The sequence below is a fragment of the Pseudorasbora parva genome, chromosome 2, assembly GCF_024679245.1.
Source record: "Pseudorasbora parva isolate DD20220531a chromosome 2, ASM2467924v1, whole genome shotgun sequence".
Taxonomy (NCBI): domain Eukaryota; kingdom Metazoa; phylum Chordata; class Actinopteri; order Cypriniformes; family Gobionidae; genus Pseudorasbora; species Pseudorasbora parva.
In genome coordinates, this window is record NC_090173.1 from 36,978,545 (window position 1) to 36,998,760 (window position 20,216).

A 20,216-nucleotide genomic window follows, 5' to 3' on the forward strand; every position below is an offset into this window, starting at 1 on the left:
TAGGCCTATGACTTGATAACGTGAAGATGGTTTCTGTTTAGTCCTCACATGTTCTCTGTTTTGTTAATGATCTTTCCTTGTAAGCCCTCAGATTTCCTTATTGTCTGATGTTGGAGTTTGTATATGCTCTCTAATAAATATTAAGTTTGTTTGTTCATTCTGTGTCATTCATCTCTTTTGTAGCCTATTATCTGCACATGTTCACTGTGACAAACATGCATAATACACACATGAGTATAGTCTGTTATGTTTCAGGCCATCTTATTTCAAATACAAACATAATCTAAACTGACACACCCAGTGCTCTGACTCTCTCTCTCTCTCTCTCTCTCTCAGTTCGAGGTGTTCAGGAAGCTTGATGCTTCTGCTTTTCTGTGGTTTCCTCCTGCTCTCAGACGGCTTCTCTCTCATTTCTGTAATGCACACCAGTGTGCTCGGACAGGTGCCTTCATGTAAATCTACCAACATCTGTATTTTCTTTTGAAAGCAACTTGAACAAAGGGAGTGGAGTTGTAAGAAAGATGCTCCAACATCTGAATCACTCACAAGAGAGACAGACTCGTGGAGAAAAGGCCCGTTGCACCAGAAATCAACACACTCAGCCATATTGAGAGGACCTGGACTGTTTTTATTGTGAAAGTATTAGCACAGGCCTTTCTTGATCCTTTTTGGACTAAGCAAGGCTGAGAAGATCACTAACTGTTTTCTGACTGAACTTTTGCTCTTCGTTGAAAGCTTCTTCAAAATCGCTTGCACCATCCTGGAATTTTTTCCCTTTAAAAGCTGTCTGTATTTTCTGGCACCATGTCCTAAAGGAGTCCATGTGCTTCCACCTACACAGGATCTAACTGACTAGAACATTTTGAAGACTTTAGTGGATTTTGAGCTGTGGGTTGCGGAGAGAATCGTCTGGGTTTCTCCAGAGTTCGGCCTGTTGGAATTGTCAGTGGTGGGTCCAAAAGCAGTTCAGTATCCTGGAATATCTAAGGAAAGTTGTGATGGGTAATGCAGCTGGTGGGTTGGAGCAGATGGAGGGGCAGGAGGCCAAAGGCTCAACAGGAGGGTCAAACCCTACACCCTCCACGCCGAAAAAGAAATGTGCCCCCCCTAAACTACCCATGCCCCCCGAGGAAGAGCTAGAAGAGCGTTTCAGTGTGGTTTTGGTGAGCTCTTTATACACAGACATGTAAACATTTTATAGCAACGCAACCAAAGCAGCTAATCTTGACACTTCCTGTCAGCCACTATTATGTTAGGACGTTAACATTTGTGGAACTTTTGTGTTGTTGTGTAGACAGTAAGCACAACAGACAATCAGAAAATCAAAAAAACAAACAACAACAAAAAACAAAACAATTACGAGCATTTCAAAACGAATACAATCTTCTGTCGCACTTTATTTTAAGGTGTCTTTATTACAGTGTAATTATACATTTAAGTACTGTGTAATATTAGTTAACTACATGCGCTTACTATAGGGAGAGGGTTTGCTTAATGATATTATGCACAATGTATAGGTATTACTATAGTAATAATTACATATAACATATTTAACAAGGACGCTTAAATAAAGTGTTACCTTTCCACCTGAAATGCAAAATTAAGTTAAACTCGGAAAAACACTAATGCAATCTGATTTGTCACATTAGTTCTACATGGGCTTTTGTTACAGGAACTGCCCGTGGTGGGATGACAAATTTGGCAACTTTTTAAGAGAAGTCATGAGACAAAAAGGGGCCCTATATTCTTGGTGATGACTGACCTTTGCTTCGTCTTTCATTTCAGTGCAAGACACCAGTATCAGTTGGTTATCCTCTTAGATATGTCATCAGGTTTATTGGGCATTTTGTTGTATCAATGAATTGAATGGAAGCTTGGTTATCGTCCATGTGGTCCGGCTTCAACTACAAATTATGTAAGCCTGTGTCCATCTCAGAGTTTTTCTCAGAGAACTTTACATTTAGTGCTGTCAACTTAATCTAGTCTCCACTTTATTCACTCTCTTGTTATCTGTGCCACTTCTCATCTTTAAATGACCCAACTCTCACATTATTTCTTGTTTTGAACTTTATCTCAAAAGTAATGGCCGTTTGAACCTTCTGTAAAAGACTCTTATTGATCTGACTGCATTCGTGCATATGAATGCTCAGAGGGGCACAGTCAGGCTGTTCCAGACACGGTGATGAAGAGCAGACGCTCACACGAAACCTGTCATATTACTGCTAAAATATTGGGGGAGTAAGGGACATCCTAAAGTTTTGTCCTGGACCTTTTGAATTCGACAGCTTTGTTTGGAATACGAGAATGTTCAACCAATACATGCCAATGGATATCACATTTTGCAGTCATTTCCTCATTACAGGCTACTTCCAAAAGCCCGGAACTTTACATTTAGTGCTGTCAACTTAATCTAGTCTCCACTTTATTCACTCACTTGTGAAGTACCAGAAGACCACACTTAGTCCTCCACCCTATACCCCACCCTTCTCTCTCTGTTCCTCCAGTAACCGCTCAATGTGTTTCTAAATGTGCTTTTGCTCTGTGCACACAACCTAAAAAAAAAAACATGCTCAGAGCGGAAACGTCTTACTGCTTTAGAAGGAAACACCCAAGAACACAGTGTTTCTACACTGAACACTTTTTTTTAATGTATGTTTACTAACCACACCCTTAATTTAGTTGACAGGTGCAATCTCTAATCTGATATTAAAAGTATAACATGTAAATGTAATGATGCACATTTGTTGCTAACAATGTGTTAACGTGACAAGACATGAAGCAATTCAGGAAGTCACATTGTGTCAGACTGAAGACTGACAGCATTATGACCTTAAAGAGAAAAACATAAAATGAAGGGTACATTTTTTAATAAGATATGTACATAACATGATAGTTCACCAAACCATTCTGTATTATTTTGTTCCAAACCTGTATGACATTCTTTCTCTCTTCTGTGAAACAACACAGAAGACTATTAATATTTTGTCAAATTTCCAGAGAATTCATACAGGTTTGAAATAAAATGAGGGTAGATAGTAGCCTAAATTATCACAGGATTTTCATTTTTGGTTTAACTATGTCTTTGGTCATCTGAAGTAAAAGAAGGAAGAATAATTGCATCATAGCACATTTTGTAGACAAGAATTCAGTCACATTTCCTTCCCAAGCATCAGATATAAACGGCATCATCATTGTTATATATTAATGACGTAACTAGCAAACTGGATGTTATTCAAAACCATAAAGAGTTAACCAGCTACAATATACTTTGTAATGTCTCCTTCATAACTCATCTTCAGACTTTGCCATGCTTTTACTCCAGAATTCAGATGTCGCCATCAACATCTCAAACCAGCAGGCCCTACTATAACATCAACAACATTTTTTTCTTTTTCTTGCACAGCTTAATCCTTCTTATGGATAATAACATATCACTGGCGGCCGTTATTAAACTTTTAAATTATTATGATATGATAGATGCAATCTGTCCAATGCAATCCAGCATTTTATGATATGTTTTTCTTTTTTTCTTTACAAATAAGGTTATATTTGTATAAGCTTATATTTGCATAATCTGCTGGAATGGTCTGCTAGAGATTTCACCTGATGTCCAGGCTACTGTGTTAAACCTCTATTTTCTCTTTTCAGAGCTCCATGAATTTGCCTCCTGATAAGATGAAGCTTCTGAGTCAGTATGACAATGAAAAGAAATGGGAGCTGGTTTGTGATCAGGTGAGATAGCCTACTACTATTGTCATCTGGCATCAACTTCATGTATTTTTTTCTACAGCAAAGTAGAAGTGAGAGTATGCCTACATGCTGATCGTTTCTCCCATTCACTTCTCATTTATGGAGTGAGACATTTATCATATTCAAATATGTAATGAATGACATATTTATGTATGCCACTTTATTTTTGAGCTTTCCCCTCTGTCTTATAATACATCATGTCTGCAGTGTAGGTGTGACCTTTGAGAGGAAGTTGTCTGGTAGACTACATTGAGACACACTAGAAGCTTTTGAGACAAATTTCGAAACCAAACTTATACTATAAGTTATATTAGGACTGTAACTAGGGACTGTTATATTAGGACTGTCCTATTTAACATATGTTTGTTGTAGTCATTTTTACATTTTCTTTTTGAGGGTATATTGCAATTTATGACCAATGTATGCAAGCGCCTGAAATAAAAACATAATTTATCACTCCATAAATTAGTTTTTTAAGTGTCTCTAGTGTTTATTGAAAAAATGCTTCTCATTTAAATGATCTTTAGAGAATGCATAGAGAACACATCAGCCTCTTTATGTAAATGTAAATGATGTAGGCTGAAAAAGACAATAGGATGTATTGTTTTTATGTCTGTAGCCTATGTTTAATTTCAAACTTTCAATGACAGTAAAACATGATGGAAGTGTGTGGTTAAAGCGGGTGATGTAAAGGTTGATCGTTAGCAAGATACCTCAACAAGAAGAGAAATACTTGGAGGGAAAAATAAGAACAGCGTTATGAGATCAGGCTCTTAAGGTGGTGAAACCATGTCTACGCACTTCCTGTGTTAATATTTATGCTTCTATGACAACTGTGGGATGCAAGCTTTGTAGCTGTGTGAGCAGAGAGTTGCTATGGCAGCGTGTGCACACATCTAAAATATATATTAAATTTGTTTACCGTGGGCATTATGTAGGCTATATTCCACCTTCAGGTAAAAACAAATTTACACACCTGTCGTACACTTATAAAATCTTAGATGCATATACACTACTGTTCAAAAGTCTGGGGTCTTTTTTATTCTGCAAGGATACATTGAATTAATCAAATGTGACAGTAAAGACATGTATAATTTTACAAAAGATTTCCACCTAAAATAAACGCTGCTTGATTTAATGCTTTTGAACTTTAATTTTAGCAAAGAATCCTAAAAAAAATGGACCATGTTTTTCACGAATACATTAAGTTAATAACATTGATAATTATAAATGTTTCTTGAGTAGCAAATTATTTGTCTGGCTATCATCAGACCAAGCTCAGTTTAAGATTGAACATTGGTCTGGGGAGTCTGCTTAGTATTTTCTACTGCACAAGAGGCGCGATCAACTGGCATTATTTGAATAACTCTGTACGCAATTGGATAGTCCTTCAACCAATCAGGCCACAACAGGCATGATGAGCAACTACCCATCCTTTCTCCATCTGTCATCGAGTTAAACCCACCAATAGTACACCAAGTGGATAAGCCAGTCTGTGATTGGTTCCCACAAAAGTGTAATATAAGCAGTAGAAATGAATGTACAGGTTTCCAGACTGAGTTGCCAGGCGAAATTCAAATCACCTGCAGATCAGGCTGGGTTTACCCAGTTTAGCAAATCATCATATTAGAATGATTTCTGAAGGATCATGTGACTCGGAAGACACTGGAGTAATGATGCTGGAAATTCAGCTTTACCATCACAATAATAAATTACAATATGACTTTTGTTTTACTGTATTTTGATCAAATAAGCGCAGCCTTGATGAGCAGAAGACTTCTTTAGAAGACATTAAAAAAGTTTAAATTGTTGTGTATATAAATGAAATATAAAAAAACATTGCTATTCATATATGGTACCAAACTATATCTACATATCTCCATCGATATGGTTGGAAATTAGTCCATTCAACATTTGTCTTTCTCCCAATGTTTATTAGGAGCGCTTTCAGGTGAAAAACCCTCCCTCAGCTTACCTGACTAAAATCAAGAGCTTCTACCAGGATCAAGGTGGAATGGTGCGCAGGGTCAGTACTATCACTCTTTCTGTTTTTCCCTCAACACTATCGTACAGTCTCATTTCTCTTTTGCACCATGTCAGTGCTGACACCCATCTGTGAAAAGACCCAGAACTCAGTTTAGAGTTTTGATTTGAGGTGAATGATTGTCTGCCCTCTGTGATTCCTTCTCCACAGTTCAAGAAACGTGTGCAGGAGTCAACTCAAGTCCTTAGAGAGCTGGAGATCTCTCTCAGAACCAATCACATTGGGTTAGTGGCAGCTTGATTTTCTTCTACAGTGCAATGATAGACTTCACTGCTGTCCCTAAATAAAATTGAAAGATAATTTTGAACCTGGATTGTGAATACTTCCGTAGAGACATTACAAGATAGGGCTGTATGATTATGGTTAAACTAATAATCATGATTATTCTGTAAAAAAATGTTTAGGTTAATTTACCTTACTTGTTTCTTTCTTCTGCTGAAGTAGACTGTTGGTAACCAGACAGTTAATAGTAGCCACTGACTTCATAGTAGGAAAAATACTATGGAAGTCAATGGTCACCGTCAACTGTTTGATTACAAACATTCTTCAAAATATATTCTGTAGTGTTCAGCGGAAGAAAGAAATTCATACAAGTTTGAACAACATAAGGGGGCTGAGTTAATGATGACAGAGTGTTAATTTTTGTGTGAACTATCCCTTTAAGAAGCTACTCTCTAAAGCTAGAACTGTGAAATTCCTAATAAGAATTACAATTATGTTAATGTTTTTCAGTCACACTTTAGATTAGGGTCCAATTTCCACTATTAACTAACTATTTACTATGACTTTTGCCTCAATTAACTCCTAAGTACTGCTTATTAATAGTTAGTTTAGTTTAGGTAGTGGCTAGGATTAGGAGATGTAGAAAATGATCATTCAAAATAAGGCATTAATATGTGCTTTATAATTACTAATAAGCAGCCAATATTCAAATAATATGTATGCTAATAAGCAACTAGTTAGATACTAAACTAAAGTGGTACCTGTTTTTCTATTTAAAAAAAGAAGAAAAAAAGACATTGTATTGTAGCACTTTTCTCATGATATTCCTTTTATTTATTTTTTATAGATGGGCTCAGGAATTTCTGAACGAGGAAAACCAAGGCTTGGATGTTCTGGTGGACTTCTTGTCATACGCTCAAAGTGATGCACCGTATGTTTATTCTGTCAATGCAAACATTTCCCATAAACATCATTACTGTCATCTAATGAGCTTGCATGAATAGTCTAAGAAGATTTTATAACAAAACCGTACATTCTGAAAAGATGTAACTAGAATCTACATTAATCATATAGTCTCCCAGTGACTAAAAAAAATGATCTGAGATCCCGGCTGACGTGTTTCTCAGGTTTGAGATGGAATCTATGGAAAATGGCAGCTCAGTATTAGACAGCAGGAGGTTGTCGGAGAGATCAGTGGAAGATCTAGCCAAAAATGTCAGCCATTCTCCCACACACGGGATGACAAGAGCAGCACGTGCACTCACTGTCCGGTGAGTGGGAACTAAAACACCCCCCAAATGTTAAGATGTTACATCTCATGCAGATACGTGTATTTGTTCATGTTTAGTACTCATCTTGTGTTCATTCTGTGCTTTTCCATGACAGAATAACGTCTTTGGCCCATAGCAGAAAAACTATGCGAAATGCCCGACTGGCCAGTCAAAGAGATGATGTTCACCTCTGTATTATGTGTCTGCGTGCCATCATGAATTATCAGGTACGTAGAAGTGTGGAGCACATACAGGCACAAGACACAGCTACTCCAAAGATGATTTTAGAAAACTTAATGTGACTCATTTTGTTTTTTATAACAGTCTGGGTTCAATTTAGTCATGACACACCCTCGATGTGTCAATGAAATCACGCTTAGCCTCAACAACAAAAACCCCAGGTAAGAGTGACTTTGTAGAGTATGTTGTTAGTTGTGACGTATCAGTGTGTGTGTGTGTATTAATAAACTTCAATACACTGTTCATAGGACTAAAGCTCTTGTGCTAGAGCTGTTGGCAGCAGTGTGTCTGGTTAGAGGAGGACATGACATCATTATCTCAGCCTTTGACAATTTTAAAGAAGTAAGATGACTAGCCTTTCACACATTTACATACACATTGTTTTCCTAGTAGGATGTCCTCTTTTGATATATTTGATGCAAGTTGCTTTCAGTTCAGAGCTCAAACATGTATTTTAGTCTGGAACTAGACTTAAGCCTGGTCTGTGGAACCGGCGGTACATTTCTTTACTGTAACTTGAACATTTTAAATGGACTTTGCTGAATAAAATGATTAATTTATTATTCAAAAATCTCACTGACACCAAAGTTTTGCACAGTTACATAAATATCGCAAATTAGGCTATCAATATACACAAATGCCTCTCAGACAACAAACAAATCTGTTCATTTTGTAGCAGATGATATTGTGAGTGTCTTGCTCAGCTCTTACCTGTATGTGTGGCCCACCTTCTCACAGGTGAGTGGAGAGAAGAACCGCTTTGAGAAGCTCATGGAGTACTTCACGAATGACGACAGCAACATAGACTTCATGGTAAGCTCTGGCATGAATCACGTTCATTTTCAGTTAAGAAGATGGCACTGAATGACATGTGAATGATTTGTAAATTATTTTTGATTTTTTTCCTTTGCAGGTGGCTTGCATGCAGTTCATAAACATTGTGGTCCACTCAGTGGAGAACATGAACTTCCGTGTGCATCTTCAATATGAGTTCACCCAGCTGGGTCTTGACCAGTACTTGGAGGTCAGTCTAGTTTGCACAGATATCTAGCTTATACAAGCATTACAAACATCTTACACACACTTAGCACAGTATTTCAGATGTTTTATATGCAGTGTTTGTTTGTGAAGCTAACACAGCTGTCTGTTTGTATGAATGTATGGGTGTTTGTCAGCAGTCCCTAAAGGAAATGGAAAGTGAGAAGTTGCAGGTGCAGATTCAGGCGTACTTGGATAATGTGTTTGATGTTGGAGCTCTTCTGGAGGATGCTGAGAATAAAGGAGACATTGTAGAGCATGTAACAGAACTGGAGGAGACAAATGCCCAGGTTAAATATGCTATTCAAACAAATACATTTACATATAATCATCTACCGCATGGCACACATGCCTCATATTGTAGGTACTAGGCTGTACTGTTACTCATAAGCGTGTGTATATGCTTGTGTTGTAGCTGAATGCAAGATTGCAGGAATATGAGAATGGAGCTCTGGAAAAAATGGTCGAACTGGAAAAACAACTAATGCAGGCCACTAAAGAATCAGCACTGCTGAAGGTACTAAACTGCATTTCTCTCTCTCTCTCTCTCTCTCTCTCTCTCTCTCTCTCTCTCTCTCTCTCTCTCTCTCTCTGAATTGCAATTTACATATTCATCCATCCTTTATACTAAAGTATACTGTAGATTATAAGTAGTGTGTCCCCAATTCCTAGTACATGTCAATGTTTAGCATTTCAAAGGGGCCCTGATATCATATTCGTGATGGATTTTTATAGTATGTATCCACATGTTTATGTTTTTTTTAAAGTATTGCAATCTCTTGCACTATGCAGAGGATTGGATTGAAATATTTCTCTAGTGCATCATCAAAACAATATTATGAAGTTGTAGTATGGCCTGGCTTAAACCATATTTAAAGTGACACTTAATCACATACTCTTAATTAGTATGTGTGTTAATATTTAGGTATAAAATATGTTTAGGTATTTTAACAAAAAATGAGCCCAGATATATACTCTAAATATATCATGGTAAAATATAATTTGCAGTGTATATACTTAGCATGCCAAAAGTACATACATGTCAAACTTAAAACATAGTAAACAGTAACTGTCTCACTCTAAACCTTGTGTGTGTGTGTGTGTGTGTGTGTGTGTGTGTGTGTGTGTGTGTGTGTGTGTGTGTGTGTGTGTGTGTGTGTGTGTGTGTGTGTGTGTGTGTGTGTGTGTCAAAATGAACAGGAGAGCCTGCGAGAGTCCTGTAACCAGGTGAGCACTTTGCAGCAGAGAGAACGAGAACGAGAGATTCAGAGGGAGAGAGAGCGAGAGCAGGAGCGTCTGTCGCATCCCTCACAGGTAGACAGAGAGAAGGGGAGTGAAAAGGAGCCCAAACTGGAGATGAAGCTGCGGGAACTGCAGGACAAAGGTTTAGTCCGATTGGAGCGCACAGCCTCTGGAAGCCTGGACATAGAAGTCATTCCAGTCACCATAGAGAAAATTGTCAGTCAAACAGGTGAGAAGCACTTCCGCAAATAATCTCCTTGTGGTTAGCATCTAGTGAACTGAAAATGTGTACCTTTAGCTGGCTACATTGATGATAACATAACATCTGTTTAATGTTCACAGTGATTGTGTCAGATCCTGCTTCCCAAGCCCCACCCTCTAGCGCAGCAGCACCGCCGCCGCCTCCACCTCCACCTCCTCCACTGCCTGGCACTGCAGCGCCTCCTCCTCCGCCTCCTCCACCGCCACCACCAACTCCTCTTGGAAGTGGAGGTATCCCACCTCCCCCTCCGCCTCCTCCCCCTCCTGGCGGAGGTCCGCCACCACCCCCGCCTCCACCTGGCTTTGGACCGCCACCACCTCCAGGAGCTCCTCCTGCCCCTGGGGCTGAGACAGGTGAAGACACAAAACTTTTTACAATTAAAGAAATAAGCATACAGACAGTTTGAGCTGGGTGACCATATATCCATCTTTTCAAATGTTTTACACAGAAACCAAGGCACGCAAACCAATTCAAACAAAGTTCAAGATGCCTCTGTTGAACTGGCAGGCTTTGAAACCCAATCAAGTGACGGGAACCGTGTTTAGTGAGCTGAATGACGAGCAACTGTTAGGGGTATTTAACATTCTGTCATCATTTATTAATATTATTATTATTATTTATTTATTTTAAGAAACTTGCAACTGTTGTTTGTTGAAAAGTCAATAAGATACAAAATTACACTGAATTCACTTTCATTGTTTAATAAAATATTATTTTAAAATATCTTTTTTTTAATGTTACCTAAAAGAAAGGACATAATACAGGTTTGGAACGAATATCAGTTAATCTATTACACTTTCTTTTTCTAAGGAAATAAATATGGATTTGTTTGCGGAGCAGTTTAAGACCAAGGCTCAAGGTCCTACACCAGATCTTTCTAAGATCAAAGTTAAGGTGGCTGAGAAGGCCCCCACTAAGGTGTCTTTGCTGGAGGCTAACAAAGCCAAGAACCTTGCCATCACCCTCCGTAAGGGAGGCATGAGCCCCGACGACATCTGCACAGCCATTGAGAGGTATGCATCAGCTCAGTTTTTCCCCGTGAACAGCAAACTGCTCCAAAAAAGCTGGACCAGCATGGAAACTCTGTTCTCTCCGTCTTTCTTTTAGATATGATCAACAATCTCTGAGTCTAGACTTTCTGGAGCTTCTAGAACGTTTCATCCCATCGGAGTATGAAATGAAGTTGCTCCAAAACTACGAGAAGGAAGGGCGGCCACTAGAGGACCTGAGCCTGGAGGACCGCTTCATTAGTCGCTTTGGTAAAATCCCACGCCTTGCTCAGCGAATCAATACCCTAACCTTCATGGGCAACTTCCCTGAGAGTGTGAAACGTCTACAGCCGGTCAGTTTGCATCACTATTTGGCTATAGTACCTGACATATTGCACGCTTTACTAAAAAAATCATCCCTTTGTCCCACCTGTTTCTTTAGCAATTGGATGCCATCATTGCAGCTTCAGTGTCCCTCAAGTCTTCATCAAAGCTGAAAAAGATGTTAGAGGTGAGTAGACCTTATTTATGCTCAGATGATTTAATGGCGTGCTCTTTCAATGCGGCTCACTTGTCAGTCTCCTGCTTCAGATCATCCTGGCCTTTGGGAACTACATGAACAGCAGTAAAAGAGGAGCAGCGTATGGGTTCCGTCTGCAGAGCCTTGACCTGGTGAGTGAGCTTGAAGATTGTCACTTCAAGGGTCATGATTTTGTTATTCAAGGCTTCAGTGTTATGTATGCAGAAAGTAAAAGGACTAGGTGAGAGTTTTGGGAAGCTCTCTTTGTATAAGTTATGAGAGACGGCTAAACTTGAACATAGAGACCTTTGATGTACAGACCTTTGAAGCAGAAACAAAGAAGCTAATGGATTCAAAAGAAAACCGGGATTGAAACTTTTTCATGGGTATGCTAATCTTCTGTTGCTGAGGGGTTATGAATATAAAGTTCTCATAAATTCCTTTACCTGTCTGTTTTCCATATGTCGGTTTATCCTTCCTTTACCTCTGCATCTTTTTTTGTTGACAAACCTAAAAACATATAGCAACATCAATCGTTTTAATTTTCTTTTTTTCTATGTAATAGAATGTACAAGTTTTAATTTTAGTTAAGTTTTATAAATTTGGTTGTGTATATATATATATATATATATATATATATATATATATATATATATATATATATATATATATATCTGAGGATATCTGCCCAGAATAAAAATTACTTCTGCATCTACGTCTGGTTTACCTTTACAAAACCAAATCTATCTCTACATCTGTCCCCACAGTAAAACTCACAGTTTCCTTACTGTCTCACTCTCTTGTGTCTTTCAGCTGTTGGACACTAAGTCCACAGACCGCACACAGACTTTGTTGCACTTTATTGCGAATATGGTGCATGAGAAATACCCTGAGCTTACCTCCTTCCACACTGAACTCCGCTTTGTAGACAAGGCTGCACTGGGTAAGACATACTAATGGTACAACATAGTTGCATTGGATGATATGGGAATATAGTACGATCACTGCTTATCAATAATTAATGTAGTGTCTCTTTTCTCTATAACTTTTGCTCTCTCTCAGTGTCTTTGGACAGTGTTCTACAGGATGTGAGATCTCTGGAGAGAGGGATGGAAGGAACTAAAAAGGAGTTCATGGTCCAGGATGACATCCAAGCGCTGAAAGAGTTTGTTAAGGCCAATAGTGACATATTAGACTCCCTTGTTAAAGATGGCAAGACAGCACAGGTCAGTCCACAGGAGCATGCGCTATATGCCTACATGCACACGAACACAAACTATTTGACAAACTAATTCTTGCTGACTTTTTCCTCTTCTGCCAACAAGGAGGCATACATGTCTGTAGTGGAGTACTACGGAGAGAACCCGAAGACGACACAGCCTTCCATGTTCTTCCCACTCTTTGTCAGGTTCATCAAAGCTTATAAGGTGCACAGCCCACAGCTATTGGATATGTTCATGTCAAAACATACATTTATTTAAAGTTATATAAATCGTTTACATACTTAGAGGAATTCATTTAAGCACGTAAAGGAAAAAAACTGTTAAATGAGATAAATATAAAACGATCAACACCATTTGATTATTAATTACTATGATGGTGTATTGTGTCACACAACAGCAAGCAGAACAAGACAATGAACAGAAGAAAAAACAGGAGATTGCAGCAGAAGAACAGACAGCCCCTTCCCCAAAGAAGAAAGATGGCACCCTTCAAAAGGTTTATTTTAATATATATATATATATACATATACATATACACACACACACACACACACACACACACATATATATATATATATATATATATATATATATATATATATATATATATATATATATATATATATATATAAATAAGCTATAGCATTTTATTTAGTTTAATTCAAATAAAGCTAGAACTTCTCCTACTCTGATCAGGGTCCCATGATGCCCAAAATGCCTCAGATGGATCTGATTGCAGAGCTAAAGAAGAGACAGGTGAAGCCCCAAGTCACAGACGGGGCCATTGATGACATCATCACAGGTAAAATCGGAGCAAAAATAGTCATGTCAAATTATACTATACACACTGCAAAGAGCTAACATTAAAACACACACACACACAATATTATATTATAAACTCACATCATTATTATATGAACTGTATAATAACCTGAATGATAAGGTCTTTTTCGTGTATGTGTGTTATTAGATTTAAGAAATACACCCTACAGAAGAGGTGATGGTCGGAGAGCAGCTCCACGACAAGACAACTGAGTCTTACCTTAAGATACTTCTCTCCTTCCCACTGGACACTTCTGTACATAAAAACCCTGTTTTTTTTAAATATATATTAAAGCATTTTTAAATATGTACAGTGAGAAAATGACTCTGGCAAGCATACGTGCAAACACACATTCGCAGTTAATGCACAAAAAAGCAAAGAGTCACACTAACTAACACATCACATGCTCTGAAATTGAGAATCTATTAAAAGTCATTGTGATATAATTGCACATACTGTAAGGCGTAAAACTAATTTGTTCATATTGCTAATGGAATTGTGCTCAAAGGTGACAAAAGTACTTAGCTTTTATATGAAATGCAATTCTTAAATAATGGTAAAGATAAAAAAAAATTGTACATTAGTTAAATGTTTAATATATTTTGTGCTCTTAAAAGGAAAAAAGAGGCAGTGGAAAGGTTGTCATAGAAGAGAGCTGTACTTTATTAGACACACAACCACAGCAAGTATGTACAAAAGGTCTCAGCTCTCAACGTTTTCTCACAGGAAAAAAAATAAAATAAATTCACATTTCTCACAAAGTTATCATGGCATCCACACTGACAAATTAATATCTTTTTCTTCTGTATCTATAGGTGTTTATATATCTTATTTGTATACAGTATAGAGTGATTCTCAGTTGGTACATTACTCTAGTCTAGAGATGGGTGGGTCACAGCGTGGGTAAAGGGCGCGCACCATTACTGGTGCGTTGATGGTCAGAGCTGATTTTAATCTGCTCAGTCATTCAGTAAAACACACTCAGAGCTTGCCAATCAAGTCTGGTTACCACATCACCACAGGTTACAGTAAGACTGGACATGCCTGAGCCACAAAGAAATCAGACATATAAAAAGTCATTTTTTCCTATTTCAAATCTACAGCTGTGAACCTCATATCAGTGCACTTGACCTCACTATTCTCTCAGTTGACTCTTTAAAAAAACAAATAAAACATGTAGATAACTTTGTTTTTTAAAATCATCTGCACCGTGCGATTGCTTTTAGAATGTACATGCATTTCTATAATTATTGTTTTTAGTATTTTTAAACTTTAATATATACCTTATAACTCCATCTTTTAAATAAAACTTCTTTTTTTGGACATAATTTTGTAGGACTCTAATAATTATGATTGTATTTACATGTTATAGTATTATTATCTTGCTTTTTTTCTTTAACTGTTTGTAGTATTTTATTATTATTGTTTGATGTGAATTTTGTAACATCCACACATCCATGTAGAAAAATCTCACTTAAGAGACTAAAGAGCTCTGGTAAAATATCCTACATAAAGAAGTTCCATAATAGAATATTAAACGAAGAATGTGCTTTCTCCAAATTACTCTGTTTGTTATTTTTGGCCTAGTTATCCAGATATACCATCACTAGCAGATTTCCAGCTGTTTTTCCATGGGGGAAAACTCCAACCTGCATGTCAAAATTTGCAGATTGCGGCAGAAACGCTTTAAGCATTGAAGTTTCATTGACCAAGGCATTTGTACATTGACTCAATTTAAACATTTGTTTGTCCGTAGTGTCTCACTGAGGAACTACGAAATAAACAATGAAGTTGCAGACTTACTCCCTTCCATTAGAGGGCAGTGGAGTACCACGCCATTTCATTTCCATTTGCCATTATTTGCAAGTTGTTAATTTCACCCAAAGGAAAACATGAACAGTTAACAAATGACATTCTCTGGTCACAATACAGAGCTTCATTAGTATCAGCAATAAACCAGATTTGACCCGGATCATATTACGTAAATTCTTTTTTCAGATTCACCCAACACTTAAAACAACTCATAAAAATTATAATTAATAAAACTATCAAAAAATTATAATTAATAAAACTATCAACCTGTGGTTAAAATGCAGCTACACATTATACATGAACTGGGCTGTACAGAGTAATATATTCAACCAAATATACAAAAAACTTCTCTTGTGAATAAATAATTTTCTAGTGTGCTATATATTTCCTCAGGATTACAAAAACAAAAATATGTACAAATAAATCTGTTAATATAAAATCAACAAACAGAAAAATATACAAACGAAAATCTCGCATTATACATTTTTACCAACTGTGTTGAGTGAAAAGTAAATGACTAACTTTAATGATGTACATATCATGTTTGCGCTGATGTCTTCCCATGTTTTGAGAGAAAAAGAGAAAAGGGAGATTTCACCACCGTCCTGCATGTGTTCATCGTGGTCTCTGAGGGGGTCAAGAAAGTCTTTTCTCAGCTCACATATTTCTACCACTAAGACGATGAAGTATACTTCCTGACAGGATACTGTAGATTCTTAGCCTCTCCATCCAAGCATGAACCCCACTTGTCATTTCTGAGAAATCGTAGCCACAAGGATAACGTTTTGACTGTTTGAAAGTGCTAACTGCAGAATGAATTGCTAAATTCATCTCATTTGCTATTTTGTACAAGTAGTTTGGTCTGGGTCCTTGAATATGCCTTTAACAGCAGAGCTGTGAATATCTCTCTCTTACTGGGAACTATAATGTCATTTTAAGGACTTAGCAAACTAGTGAGCCACCTGGTTGCTCAACTTTTTGTCTAACTAGCAAATCCAGATGTCCCTTTTTCATTCACAGAAGTTCAAACAACACTGTAGTCAAGCCATGCCTTAAATGAAGATGTTTCCATGCATATAACAGCCTATACTTGACCTTTTTGCCTCTCACTACCCCCCACCCCCATGTGAATCACTGTGAATTTCAGACATGAATTACAGGCCGATTTGGCTGCAAGACACGGAGTAACACCACTAATCTTTCTCTCTGGCCATTTACGCTCGCTGTCGACCTAGTGCGTAAGCCATTATTTTAAACCCTGTCCCACGAGCAATCAATTTCACACATTCGTTTCGTCAAAAAGCTGGAAAAATCTCCCCTTTTACTCTTTTCAACTCATTCTTTTCCGTTCTTTTCACATCTGAATTCTCTGAATTACATTCTCACATTTAAAGCTCACGAGGAAACCTGCAGGTTGTGGCATTGAACAATTCACAACATAGGAATACCCTTGTGAGAAAGGAAGCTTTACCGTGTGTGTCATGAGAACTGGAATAATGAGTGGGCATAACCAGAGCCTCAGTGACACACACACACAGTATGCAACATAACCTTGAATGAGGAGACAAATATGTCACATACTGTACGTTCTGTGGTTATCATAAACTAGCACACAATTAACTTCTTAAAATGAAAGTGAATCTAGGAAAAAAGGATGAGTTGGAATGCTCTATCACACAGATGTCTTCCACTCGATGGATCACATCCAATGGCATACATGCTGTGGAATTACCCTCAGTCTTCTTGCTTGTGCAACCCTTACATGGTGAACCTAACCATCTGTTTGTTAATTTTATATTGGAATTCAATTTTGCAATCTGGGAGGCCAAAGGGTTAAGACAGCTTGTGCTGAACGTTTGATGATTGTCAGATCATTGTACTTTTTGAGCCTCTAAAACCTGATGTGCTTCTTTAATGACAAAATATCTTAAATAGATCCAAACCTTGGGAAACAGTGACTGTTAAGAACTTGAAAAAACAGCCCCCAAACCATCCCATAATATACTCAGGTGATTAAAAAGAAAGCAGGCCTCCGGTTTTCAACAATTCCTCTTTTGCCATGACAGCTTGTTAAAGCAAACATGTATAATTGCTGTATGAAGACTTATTGAGCGTAAATGACAATAGGCAGTGCATGTGTATTAAAAGGATATTTCACACAAAAATGAAAATTCTGTCATTTACTCGCCCTAATGCCATTCCATACCTGGATGACTTTCTTCTGTGGAACACAAAAGAAAACATTTTGAAGATTGTTTTTGACAATACAATGAAAGTCAATGTGGTACAAAACAACACGCATTGATTTTCACTGTATGTAAAGTATTTGAACAATATAAGAATAGAGTAAATCATGACAGAATGTTCATTATTAGGTGAGCTATCCCTTTAAGAGAGTGTATAATCAGCAAAATCTTAATCATAGCACCAATTTCAGTTATTTTCCTTTAGCAGTACGACTGATAGCCAAAATCTACATTATAACTTCACATTAAGTTTTTGCTGTATATTTTTTTAACATTCCTTTTGTTGATATAGATATGAGCAATAAAACGTCTCGACAAACATCGACTACTACAGTACTCATTTTCAATTATTGCAACTCTACTTGGTTTTACATAGTCTTACAGTCTTGATTTTACACTTGATGGACATCTACCGAACTCAGCAAGATCTCCAACATGTGAGATTTGGCAAATGAATCAGGGTTTGGGTAAAGAGTCCTTCCCCAGGCCTCCCGTGGGTGGTGTGATGCTGGCTGTGCGGTGGAGCTGGAAACAGGCTGGTGGTGAGTGTCCAAGCCCATCTGTTGGTTGGTTCTCTACTTGGGGAACTGGCAGAAATGCATGGTAGGTACGGTTTACAGTTTGGATCTGCTTACAAACTGAAGAAAAGTGAACCTGCGATGCAGAACGGTAAGTAAGTAATCTGCCTCAGTGCACTGCATCTGTCGCGTAGCCAGGGAAAGGGTCGGAGACAAAAGCTACAGAAACCAAGCCCCCAAAAAACTTTCCTTTAGGTCAGTTGCATTTAATTTACTTCATTTTCTTCCTTACTCCCTGTCATCTGGAGTCACCGATTTAGGTTCTGCCTTGATCCGCTCCTTGTCAAACTCCAGGCTGTTGATGGCAGAGGGTTTCAAGGCCAGCGAGGACAGACTCAGTGAGGTGAGAGCTGAAGGTGATAAGGACGAGGAAGAGGACGTGGGTGAGGTCGGAGAGGAGCGGCCGTTGGAAACGGGAAGAGGAAGGCTTGAAGAGTTGAAGTTCTGCTCTCTCAGTAACCGGTGGTGTCTAAAGGTGGACGAGAGGAGGAGGGCCTCGGCTGAGAGGCTGGACGCGGAAAGGCTAGCCAGAAGTGCTTTGGCCTGGTTGGAGGAGGCTGTCAAGGAGGACAGCGTCACCTCCTGGGGGTACTTCCGCAATCTGGAGGGCAGGTGGTCGGAGAAGCTAGCGGCTCTGGTGCTTGCGAGGAGTGACTCGGTTGCTCTGGCCCTGCTGATGTTCAGACCCAGAGCCTGAGGGTTGTATGGTGAAGGCAAAGTGAGGGGATAAAGGACAAAAGAGTGGGTAGAGAACAAACAGAGCGTAAAAACTAAGAATGAAGACAATTTGTGAGGTGTTTAAGGTTTGGTTTAGCTGTAATGCGTCTTTAATCTCTCCCACAAGACACTTTCTCTAAGGAATGAATGAGGCTCTGGAGAATACTGACAACTGCATGATGTTTCAGGGCCATTTAAACATATATAGGATCGACTAGGAATAACTAGGTAAAGGATTGTAGGCTTCAGTCAGGAGATGCTGATGAAGAAGTGGTGGTGAAGACGGCGGAGGAGGAGGTGGACAAGCCTTGGTCAGGTCAGGTTGGTTTGGGTAGCTCACTTCTGCTCACTGGGTCGAGGGGTTGGACGTGAATGGTTGCCATGAGGGCCGACGAAGGATGGCGGGTGACACGCAGGCAGGTAGCGGTGACAAAGTGGACAATGCAAGAAGAAGGGAAGGATGGGAGGAAGGAGGAAGACAAACACAAGACAACGTTATTCAGGTTAGGATCATTCATGCATGATGCTAGCCTGGCACACAATTCTATGTGTGGATTTCATCACATTGGGGCAAATCCACATATGTTTGAAACACTCACAATGCATTATGCTAGAAGAAACAGACTTTTCACTAAATCTTGGTGGGGTTTATTGAACATGAGCATATATGCATCTCTATTTCTTTCAGTCACTCACAAACACTTTCGGTTCCTGTGTGACAGGACGCTGAAAGTGTTCGACTGAGATCAGCTCAAACTATAATCAGTTGTGAGGGAGATGTATGGACAGCACGAATAATAGGAGTGAAGAAGAGAGTGATGGAGGTGAAGAGAGAGCCCATAGAGCCTGGGTCTTTCCACATGAAGCGCCAATTATTCCACCCTGATAGAGCAGAAAAAGACTGTCCATCTCTTTCTAGCCCGTATCTCTCTTCCCCTTTAACCTTCTCCCTCTCTTTCGTTTCTCTTCCTCAATTCCTTTTCACCCATCCTTCTCAAAAAATCCCTGAAGAACACAACTAAGATACTTTAAAATAGATACAATTTGCAGTTTGAATACACAATCTGTAAAGACTGTATGGCTGCTAAAAATGTTAAAATATATTACAAAAGAAAACGTGATGTTCTACAATATTATCTTATGTATAACAGAACAATATTACTATAGTTCTGGTCAACTACAGTATGTAAACTTCTTTTGAAAAACTTACCAACCCTAATTTTCACTCTTATAAAGACA

At 38.4% G+C, this 20,216-nt stretch overlaps 2 protein-coding genes across 5 annotated transcripts in view; one reads left to right on the top strand and one right to left on the bottom strand.

The window, feature by feature from the left end:
- Positions 1 to 401: 401 nt before the first annotated feature.
- On the top strand, positions 402 to 17,429 carry fmnl1a (formin-like 1a). Of its 2 annotated transcripts, none has more exons than XM_067419055.1 (26): positions 402 to 1,163; positions 3,649 to 3,732; positions 5,690 to 5,776; positions 5,945 to 6,018; positions 6,864 to 6,947; positions 7,144 to 7,287; positions 7,403 to 7,514; positions 7,612 to 7,688; positions 7,776 to 7,869; positions 8,266 to 8,340; positions 8,441 to 8,551; positions 8,703 to 8,855; positions 8,981 to 9,082; positions 9,766 to 10,036; positions 10,150 to 10,422; positions 10,518 to 10,642; positions 10,880 to 11,082; positions 11,177 to 11,411; positions 11,501 to 11,569; positions 11,650 to 11,730; positions 12,392 to 12,521; positions 12,641 to 12,804; positions 12,904 to 13,005; positions 13,199 to 13,297; positions 13,498 to 13,603; positions 13,772 to 17,429. In XM_067419055.1, exons 1-26 carry the CDS (start codon positions 999 to 1,001, stop codon positions 13,834 to 13,836), a joined length of 3,285 nt encoding a protein of 1,094 aa, XP_067275156.1. In that variant the 5' UTR covers positions 402 to 998; the 3' UTR covers positions 13,837 to 17,429. The 2 variants fall into 2 exon arrangements, with proteins under 2 accessions (XP_067275156.1, XP_067275163.1); XM_067419062.1 differs by having other exon boundaries at positions 8,706 to 8,855.
- srcin1a (SRC kinase signaling inhibitor 1a) overlaps positions 14,260 to 20,216 on the bottom strand; it is a 161,441-nt gene continuing 155,484 nt past the window's right edge. For 2 of the 3 annotated variants that reach the window (XM_067418845.1, XM_067419032.1), the window contains one exon: positions 18,917 to 19,326. In XM_067418845.1, the coding sequence (XP_067274946.1) occupies positions 19,324 to 19,326 (3 nt within the window). In that variant the 3' untranslated portion in view covers positions 18,917 to 19,323. Of the gene's footprint in view, positions 19,327 to 20,216 lie in introns of all 3 variants that reach the window. The other variant, XM_067419041.1, reaches the window with a different exon arrangement.